This window comes from Eleginops maclovinus, chromosome 5 (genome assembly GCF_036324505.1).
Source record: "Eleginops maclovinus isolate JMC-PN-2008 ecotype Puerto Natales chromosome 5, JC_Emac_rtc_rv5, whole genome shotgun sequence".
NCBI classification, from domain to species: domain Eukaryota; kingdom Metazoa; phylum Chordata; class Actinopteri; order Perciformes; family Eleginopidae; genus Eleginops; species Eleginops maclovinus.
In genome coordinates, this window is record NC_086353.1 from 3,754,046 (window position 1) to 3,764,324 (window position 10,279).

Genomic DNA, 10,279 nt, shown 5'->3' on the forward strand with positions numbered 1-10,279 from the left:
ATTTCTGCAGTCTAAGGGCATTTGCATGAGAATACATCCTAACTAGATTAGGATAGCTGACCTCATAACTTTAGATAATTACAAAATGTAAAAGCAATGGTTTTAAAAAAGGTTTGTGGCCCGCCAGGTTTAGCTCTGTTGTTCTCAGGCAGTGTTGAAGCACTTAAACATCCATAATTAAAAAGTACGGAAGACATTTAATTGTTTCTCAGAAACTAGCCGTCCAGGGAGCCAGGTAATTATTTTGCTATTAAAAAACAAAATCATTTGTTTAAAAATATGCCGAACCAAAGTCCATGGGAATTAAACAGTGGAAGGAAATTGGATCCAGACATTTAACAGGGAATAAAGACAAGTAGGTGTTACAATATTTTCTACGTGCTGCGTATCTACGGCACAGTGTGGGAGGAGAAACGACAGAAAACTGAGATACTAAGAAACAGTCTTTAATTTTTTCCCTTTTAAGGAAATATTTTAAGTACTTTTAAACTTTGTTTTACAAAAATGTATACGTCTTCTTAACGTTTACACCGGAACATACTTTGACATTGTTGCAGGTCGACACGTTTACAAAACAATGAACACAAAGAAAAGGTAAAGATCAAGTCTGTACAAAACGAAAACAAAGCACCAGTCGCGAAAGGTCAAAGTGCCGCCAACAATAAACACCACATTAATATTGATAAGCTTATATATGTTGGAATAAAACTGGGGTAGTTGACAGAACTCAATTTTTTTGTTAAAAAAAAGAAAAGGGAACCAAATAATGGACAGCTTTAAAATACTAAATAACCATGACGGCGTAAACTACAGCACCTGACGGTGGTTCTCCTCACATGCACAACTCATACTCACAAAATATAAGACTGATAGGAGGTGACAGTGTCGTTAAAAACGGGTTTCATAGTGACAGATTCCAGTCTGAATAAATGATCATTCCTGGAGCTTTTAGGATTATAGTGAAGGATGTGCGCGCGGTTACCCAGAGGAGTTTCCCGCTCCTCTGGTAGAAGATCAAAATATGGCAGCTGTCGTTATGGCTTGTGTTCGCTCCTTCAATAGTCCAGTGAAGAAGCTCGGCGGTTGGCTTTGGACACGGTGTCCGCAGCTGTCGAGTGAACAAAAGAATTTTGGGCGGGGGGGGTGAGCAGCTCCCGAAGGTGATAGGAGAACGACCCAAGTGCTGAGAAAGACTGAGATGTGGGACAGAGGCTTCCACGCCTCACCTCTCGCTACCACACCTCCGGGACGTCAAACAGCGAGGTGGAGGATTCAGTCCCTAACGGGGAAGCAGAACGCACACTTTCAGCATCAAAACAGCAAGAAGGTGAAATCTCAGTTTGTACATCAACTCTTTCGAAGGCCTTTTGCTCAGTTCCCATTCCCTTCATTTATAGGATTGGTACAGTCAGTCTCTAAATGTCATGGATAGATATACAATTGAAAACCTTTTGAGTATAACTTAGGCTACTTTACTATAATTGGGGGGTATTTATGGAGAGTATTTTAGCAAAATATCCAATTCATTGATTATTTAAGAAGATTGAGATTGATCCTGTAGTAACCAAGACTTTGTTTTGGTGGCAGCAGAAAAGCAAGTTGCGGTGACAGAAGTGACACTCTTCTTGCCTACACGTAAAGCAAGACTAACACCGTTTAAACTACAGCCAAAAATGAGTGGCAACAGGTCAGCGAGTGCCCATTTCAATATTTTAAACTGGACTTTGTAGAATAGATTACTCCCCCTTGCCGACAGCTTGAACTGAGTCAACCTGATTCAGTGTAAAGCCCCCTCCCCAACCCTCATTCTCACCTTTAGACTTCTTCTTGTTCTTTTGACCTTTGGATGTGGGGGCTTGTTGCCAGGTGACCGTGCCTTCATTATCGTTGCCTTCAGGGCTTCCCTCCTCCACCTCCTCCTCTCTTCTTCTTCCTCTTCTTCTTCCCCCTCCTCAGGGATTGGACTGGACCCCGCTGAATCTGATGCATCTCTGCAGGGCAAAGCAACCATGAAGAGACTTTAATCACAGCAAACAGAATACCTTAAAAGATCAACTCCAAGTTCACTTACGCCATCTTTAGCCAGCCCTCTGAGGTCTTGCTCTCGATGGCGTCGGCATTTGCTTGTCCGCTTTTGTCTAAAAATCACAATGACAACAACCACTGCATGAGAGCCTTAAACAACAACATACACATTTTGAGACGACAAAAAGAAGTCCCACACCTTCACATTAAAATCAAAAGGACTTTACAAACCCAACTTCCTCAAATTCACAGACACAACAAGCCAAATTTGAGACGCAGATGGAGGTTAATCACTGTTGTACTTTAGGCAGGTGGCGTGTGAAAACAAAGCCGAGAGACCCGTGCAGACAGCAGGATGAAGCCCGTTACGCAACGTTAGACAAACTAAATATTGTTCCTGCAGAAGGGAGCATGCCGTTCACCCACCATCAGTTTTCATCCTCTTGCTGCCCGTGCTGTCGGGGTACGAGTAGTTACTCCAGCCATCTGTCTTCATAGCGTCTCCGGTCCCCGGCTCCCCCAGAACAGGACTTATGCTGCGCTTCCCCAAACCCCTACAACAGAAAGACCATGAAGGCATCAATATAAATTCAAACTGCAGGACCTTCCGGGGTAAATGCACTGAATGTAAACGCAGCATCAGTGTACCTGGGATATCCAAAGCCAGCAGTCGTAGCGGGGGTGTAGTTCGGCTTGTTCCAGCCGTCCTCGCCCCAACTTTTGGGCGTCTGTCCGACCTTCTCCTTGCTCTGCTTCCCCTTAATGTACTCTGCGTACGTCTGGATCTTGTAACTCTCTGCGTAGCGGCTTGTGTTCATCGCTGCGGGATGAGACGATTACGACATTTAGGGGATTTTTAAAATCCAAACAGACATTCAATAAGGGCATTATACCATGAAGATACAACTAAACTAAGAAAGCAAGAACCCTGCAAGTACAATGGCATTCAATACACCCATTTAGGTGCTGCATACAGAAGGGTTTCTCTATTTTTCAAAGCTGAGCAGTCGAAACTCACCTATCTGTACCTGATCCGTCTGACTGAGAGACACAAACGCTGACGTGTCGTCTATCCAGGATACCTGGATGTTTCCTGGGTGGATTATAGAAGTTGAGCATTAGTGATACACAACGGGTCATGTGTGCAAGCAGAATGAACAGGTAAAGTCTTACCAAAGGCACTAAAGAGCTGGTAGAGGTCACTGGTCTTCCATTCTTTAGGGAAGGTGACATACAGGACGTGGTCTCTTTTAGGGGTCACTGTAGGAACACGGGGAAACAGCAACAGGTGAGGGGGAGATGTGGTGACAGCAGTTCTAATTTAAAGCTGAAGCAACAGAAGCAAACGCTGAAGTGGCTGGTTTAAAGCCCTGAGAAGCTAACAAATCAATACTAAGCCATTTGATTTTGTAGTTTTACATAAAATGCCCTTTGAACACGAGCCGTGGGGAATAATTTAAAGCAATGCTAACATTTTGCGTTTCACCAAAATGCACATTTAATCATTTTATGAACAGTTTTCTAAAATTGGGAGGTATTCATCCACATTTGCTGCTTTCCTTCTTTGCACTTTAATGTTTCCTTAGAGGTTACTGCTGCAGATCTGGCCGCCGACTCAAAATAATCATACTCACAATCTGGTCCTGTGATGTTGAGGTAGGGAATATCTATTATCCTCATCAGGAAAAGCCTTGAAAAGAGATTTAGATCCATTAATAAAACCAGAAATATGAGAAAGCAGCAAATGCAGTACATAAGTGTATCCCTTACTTGTTGAAGAACGGATCGATTAGTTTGGAGCGAGCGGCGATGTGTGGTTTGGGTGGAGTCAGAAAAGATCCTGTAAAAAGAGAGTTGATCAGAAGTCAAACCTCATGCGTTAAGCCTTTATTTGCAGACGGGCTCAGTGTGATTGTGTGCGTTACCCAGGTAGTTGGCCATGGAGACGAAACAGAGGCCGGTGATGTAAGCGTCGTACCCGGCCTCGTGGAGTTGCTCCTGGGCCGTGTCGTAACTGTGGAAGCCTTCTGCCGTTTCTGAGAGTACGGAGACGAATAATAAGACTCACAGGCTTTTCGTAGGTCGAGAGCGGTTCAGATAAATGTACGCATGCTTACTTACCGACTTGTGGGGACTTGAAGGGGCCCTCTTTCACTCGCTTCTCCAACTCTGCCAGAGATGTGTTGTTGATCAGCTCCTGAAACACAATGTCAAATGAACTTTGTTTTTACACACTTGCATTCCTCTTTCAAAGCTTTGATCACACGCCCCAGTTGAATTGCTTTAGTGCTACTAGTTTGTTTGGTGCTCTGGATGTGAAGCAATTTTTGCAAGGATTCTGGAGGTTATTCTGACAAAACATCCCAACGAGCTTCATGCAAAATCCTTAAGCTGTGGATTTATTTTTTTACCTCAGAACTGTTTTCACTTCTCAAACCCCCAAAACCATACTGGTGCTTTTGGTGTTCTACAGCCCTGACGGAGATCACTTACCTTGAACGGCTGAGTGGAAGCCATCAACTTTGTGTCCAGGAGTCTGCAAGTGGAATCATAACAATTTTAAGTGTCGTAAAACGAGTACAGAAAAGTGTCTGTTATTAAGACAAGTTAGCAATATTAAGAAAAGAAGAGGGATATTACCTCGGGAACACACACATTGTGACCTCTTTAAAGTCTGGAAGATCCTGAAGGAAAGCATTGGCACACAGTATGAATAACTGAAAATAATAATAATCTAATGCATGCATCTTATATATCCATTTTAGGTTGCTTACCTCTGGCAGAGGGAGGTAGAACTGGTGGATGGTGTGCATCACATCTAACAGCATGTTGTGGCCAACCACAAGTTTACCCTGCGTGTCGGAGCAAATGGGGTGAGGGTACATTCCAGATTTACTGAAGCTAGGTTTTTATTAAAGCAAACATAAAAGACTTGATTTAGCCACAGAACGATTCCGTTAGGGCAAAAGTTATTAGTAACGATGACCTTAAAACATGAGTAATACATTTGAAGTGCGGATGAGTTAAGTTACAGTGCAATACAAATAAATCAATTTGCAGTTTGACTGAAAAAAAGTTGAGGTCCACTCACAGATTTGGAGATGGCGTGGATCACCCTGGAGAAGCCAACGGCGTCATTTAGCTCCTCCTGTTGGGGTAAATATTATGAGATAGCTCTAAAATCTACTGCATCCTAATGTTCAAGATGCTCCTGACAGTCTCACCTGCTCCCTCTCCAGTTTCTGCTGTTCCCTCCTCTTCCTCTCTTCATCATCTACTTTGCTGACCTGGATGAACCGTTCCTTCTGCGCACAAACAATCAATATTTGACAACTTACACAAAAAAAATGGGAAGAATTGGTTGAAATAAAAGCATTTTTACCTTTTCTGTTTCCACAGTTTCTACATGAAGCCCCTTGGGAAACCTGTGGAAAACACAACACGTCTTAATCTCATTCAAACACAAAAACAAATACACTAACAAACATGTTGAGTGATACTCACTTCCAGTTCAGAGTCTGGTAGATCAGCTTTCTCTGAAACCTGTTAGGAAATATAAATATAAGTAGGGATAATAAAAATACAAAATGTATTTATGCAGGTTAGGGTTGTTTTGCTAGATTACCCAGTGCATGGCTCCAAGTCCAAAGTCTTCTCTGAGCCAGTGAAGAGCGCCTCGACCTTCCCTCTGTGGGGAAAATGGTAGAAATGATCAAAACACCACATGGGTCAGATTACGCAGCATGTTAAGCACTTCCCATGTTGTGGCGGTGCTGGGTACTGATAGAAAGCAACATAAAACCATTTATTTTTTAAGAAAAGACGATCTAAAGTTTAAAGCGTAAGTGCTGCCATTTGATGCAAAGTATTTTATTATAACTTTAGGCAAATTCACATCTGGAGTGCCTTCTGGCAGGTCAAAAAAGAACTTACAACAACAAACTGTGCAAAATAAAGATTTGCAAGACACAAACTAAACTACACACAACAGCACATCAAAAATGTAAGTTGTCAGCTAAAGAGTCATGTCATCAAAAGCCAATACCGAACTGGACTGCTTTCATACAACGCTTTTCTAGTCTTAGCAGCCACTCAAACTATACAACACGAGTGATCAACACGCACACTAAAGATTACCAACAAGGGTTACATGCAATACTTTTCACAGAAAAGAAATCAAGTGTCACGTACATCACTCTGTTGATGTAGTCCTTGTGTTCCTGAGGTACGTGTGCTGGGCCTTTGGAGGATGGAGAGATGAAGGATTGATTATTGATACCGTTGGCTTGTTGATTTCTCCTCTCCTCCGTCTGCTCCCTCAGCTGGGCCTCCTCTTCCTGGTTCAGGTACGGGATCCCTTTGAGAACAACAAACATCTGAGTTTGTCTCTTCAGTGACTTTAAGTTCTAGGGTGGCTTTAAACATTAAGGCTACAGCAAGATGAAAGACATTTGTGGAGAAACCGATAAGATCTCCTCCTGCATTTTTTTTTTTAAACCAACACTCAAGAAGGTTAGCAGAAATGGAAAAAAGAATTGCAAGTTTCTTCAAAGATTTACAGAACCCGTAAAGGGACATGGGGAAATACATTTAAATGTTTCCTTGTCGCGCATGCAGGGTGTTGCAACAAGATATTGCATGAGATAGACCTGCATTTCAGATTGTGTTTCTTTATGTATGACAGTTCAAAAATTACTTAAGCTGTAGTTTGACCTCGGACTTCATTATAAAGACATACCGAAATTTCCGGACTATAAGCCGCTACTTTTTGCACACGCTTTGAACCCTGCGGCTTATAGTCCGGTGCGGCTTTTCTATGGATTCTTCATGATTTTTGTGATATCGTAAGAGGTTTTGTTTTGGTTTGTTCCGCTGTTGTACGGCACTACTTTGCCTGGCGGAAGGGCATGTGATCAGACACACAGTCAAGGGGGAAAAAAGTGGTATGTTGGTCACATGTCCGTCCGCCAGGCAAAGTAGTGCCGTACGAATTAGCGCGAAAAAGAGACTAGATTAGCAAGAGCAAGACGAGTACCGTGATTTCTGGACTATAAGCCGCTACTTTTTGCACAAGCTTTGAACCCTGCGGCTTATAGTCCGGTGCGGCTAATGTATGAACAAAACAGGATTTCCCCCTAATTTTAGCTTGTGCAGCTAATATTCAGGTGCGCCTTGTAGTCCGGAAAATACGGTAGTTACTTTACTTGAAAGTCGTCACCGTTATGTTGTCTCAGAGACATTTAAAACGAATTCTGAAGTCGTGTGGTCTTTCTCGGCGCAAGAACTACACCACTTTGGATCACGTAGTTTAGTTCATTGAGGAACAGTTAAAAACATCTGGCCAGCTCTGTGGGTATAGGTGGATGTAAAGAAAATGCATGGAGAATGGATTGCACGTCAAAGAAAGAAGAGATCCGATTAATTCTGAAAGAACTTCACCCACGGGGTGTTGAACTCAGAGGACGAAGACCATCGCGAAGGTATTTTGCAAAAGGGCCCAATTATATTTGGTTAGCACATCTGATGGCTACTTGTTTTCAAAATACTTTCTCTTTCTTGTGCACACGAGAAACTTTCGCGTGCGCACGAGAAACATTTAATTTTTTTTTTATTTCCCCCATGTCCCTTTACAGGTTCCGTAAAGATTAGCCCAAAAAGAAAGAAAAAAATAATGAGCATTTGACTGTAATATGTGTTTCGACACTCAAATGAGTTGGAAGTCAAGTATTGATGTGTAGTACTGGGCATAATGAGACAAATGTATTTCCCTGTCACTCCACAGTATACTCACCATGACAGAACACCTTGTTGAAGTCAAACCCCTGACTGGCCAGGAAGTCAATGCTGGAACTCTAAAATGACAAATATGATCTTTCATTTTACCAATTTAAAAAAACAAAAAAACAAGGGTGTTATTTTTACTTTACAGCTGACCAGGAAAAAACTGTTTTTAAAACCTTTCGAGTCATAGTCACTTTTAAAACTCATAAATCTCAGTTCACACTGAAGCAATGCAATAACCGCCGAGCAACATCGCTGACTCACCTGACAGATGAACTTTAAGTCAGGGGAGGTCCTGTTGAACGGTTTCGGGAATACATAAAAATTAAAAGGCTTTATGATATACCTGCAGAGATGGGAAAAAGAACACAGAACAATGAGGGTTAATAAATTAATTCCACCTGCTGCAAAGTTAGAAAGCCTGCATGTGACACATAATCGGTGCAAAATCATTCATCGCGTTGTTCTGTTAGGTAGTTATTTGATTAAACTTTTTTTGGGGGGGGGTGTATGCATCATAAGCTAAAAAAAAAAAAAAAGTATGACCCAATATTCATACTCATATTAGCACGTTATTCAATGAAAATATATTTTCACCCCTGAAAGAACCTCTCATAAAAGTAGGTTAGCTAGAAGTCCATGTGTTTGCACATTGAAATCAGAAAATGATGCATAATTGAATCGGGATGTGCCTCATGCACATTTACAGGAAGTTATAGGAAAAAAACACAAAAGAGGATGTCTGTGTTTTGACTCGGCATGATAAAAAACCAAAAACCACCATGACTCGCTGCAAGTCAAGTCAACAGAATACAAAGACTGTATCAGCTACGGAGGAGGCTTTTCCTGGGGCAGCCCAAAGTCTAGGTTTGCCTTGGCTGCTCATTTGTCCCCAAATATAAATGTCAGATCTATAGTTGTGCATTTGTGAAACTGATGTGACTCACTTTGACTTTGTCTGGTCGTACGTGAATGTGCATAAGCCAAACTGGAACAGCAGAAAGTCCATGGAGTGCTGGTGAACAGAGGGATCAAAATAAGATTGGACTAGAAAATGGATGGAAAAGAGAAGGCGTGCACGGTAAACTATAAACTCCACTCACCTTTTTAAGCTTTGTGTACCTCTCCTCTGGTGTGTCCAGGCCATTGGTAAGTGCACTCACATTAGGACCGTCACTTATCCCTGAACACAAACACAAGTCACAATTTATATTCAGGGCCAGTGGTGTAAAGTACCTAAGTTCATGAACTATAATTCTACACTTAAGTACAATTTTAAGGGCTTTTAACTTTACTGGAGTAGTTCAACGTGTTGCTACTTTTTACTTTTACCACAAAACAAATAAATGTAAATCTTGTACTTTCACTCCACTACATGTCTTTTCTATCTTTAGTTACTTTTGACATTATTAATGATGTGAAATATAAGCAACACTGAAATAAAACTTCAGTTACACCTAGAGTAGTATTCACAATCTATCCTGCAGCTTACAATGTAATCAAAACTAGCTGCACCTTTGGTAACACCTTTAATGCATCATAATTATAATCAAAACACAATATAGATCATTCTGAAAGGGACTAATCTGCATAATGAGTACTTTTACTTTAGGAACTTTGGTGCTGATTATTTTGCACTCTTACCCTACTAACATTTTGAATGCAGGACTTTTACTTGGAACATAGTCTACACTCTGGTACTTTTACTCCAGTACAAGAGTACTTCTCCCGTGTCCACAGCTTTAACCATTTAAAAAACGCACTTCATGATAAAAACTCTCACGTTACCTGAAAATTCTCCATCGATGGCAAGGAAGTCAGCCTCCTCTATCGCACTGTAAACCGTCTTTAAACTGTCTTTAAAATCTGTTTTTTTAAAAAAAGGGAAAGTGTATGAACAGAAGTAGAAGCGTGCTGCTAGCCAAACAGAAGCACACATAAACCCGCAGCCTTGCTTGCAGCTAGCTACCTAGCTTGCTAGCTAGCAGCACACAAAGCTACGGAATGAAAACAGTTTTGCCCGTTTTAAATACATATCAGGTCACTCCTCGGTTTTGCGATATTAAGATGCATGTAGCGTGATGCAAATCATGAAAGCAAAACGTGGCTGGCTACTTACTTTGGCGTGTCACCTCCATCCTGCACAATGACTGAACCTGGCTGACAGCTAATGTTAGCTAGCCGACGTCAACTGGCTTTTAACGGCTTCATAAAAACACACTTCCGGTGCCACGGTCGCCAGGAGACGAGACAACCAGCGGTTTGTTTGACATTTTAATATCAATAGATATATGACATTTAATAATTAAAATGACATCTAGTATATTTAATATGTCAGGTTTTTTTAATATAACGTGTCGGCTGTGAAGTTTTAGAGGTATAAAGAGGGGAAATTAAACTCTATTTTATGGTGCGTTTTTTTTTGCAGCAGACATTTTTCTCTTAATATGTTCTTTTTCATTTACCTTTCAAA

At 41.3% G+C, this 10,279-nt stretch overlaps 1 protein-coding gene across 1 annotated transcript; it reads right to left on the reverse strand.

Moving 5' to 3' along the window:
- Positions 1-430: 430 nt before the first annotated feature.
- Positions 431-10,054, reverse strand: parn (poly(A)-specific ribonuclease (deadenylation nuclease)). Its single transcript, XM_063882866.1, is given in 27 exon segments — positions 431-1,279; positions 1,814-1,924; positions 1,927-1,991; positions 2,072-2,138; positions 2,452-2,579; positions 2,674-2,845; positions 3,044-3,118; positions 3,199-3,285; positions 3,660-3,715; positions 3,796-3,865; positions 3,951-4,061; positions 4,147-4,222; positions 4,519-4,561; positions 4,666-4,709; positions 4,800-4,877; positions 5,117-5,173; positions 5,250-5,330; positions 5,408-5,450; positions 5,530-5,568; positions 5,651-5,713; positions 6,217-6,382; positions 7,817-7,877; positions 8,071-8,152; positions 8,754-8,821; positions 8,910-8,989; positions 9,595-9,672; positions 9,926-10,054. Coding segments are annotated over 27 exon segments (2,067 nt in total). The 5' UTR covers positions 9,945-10,054; the 3' UTR covers positions 431-1,232.
- Positions 10,055-10,279: the final 225 nt, after the last annotated feature.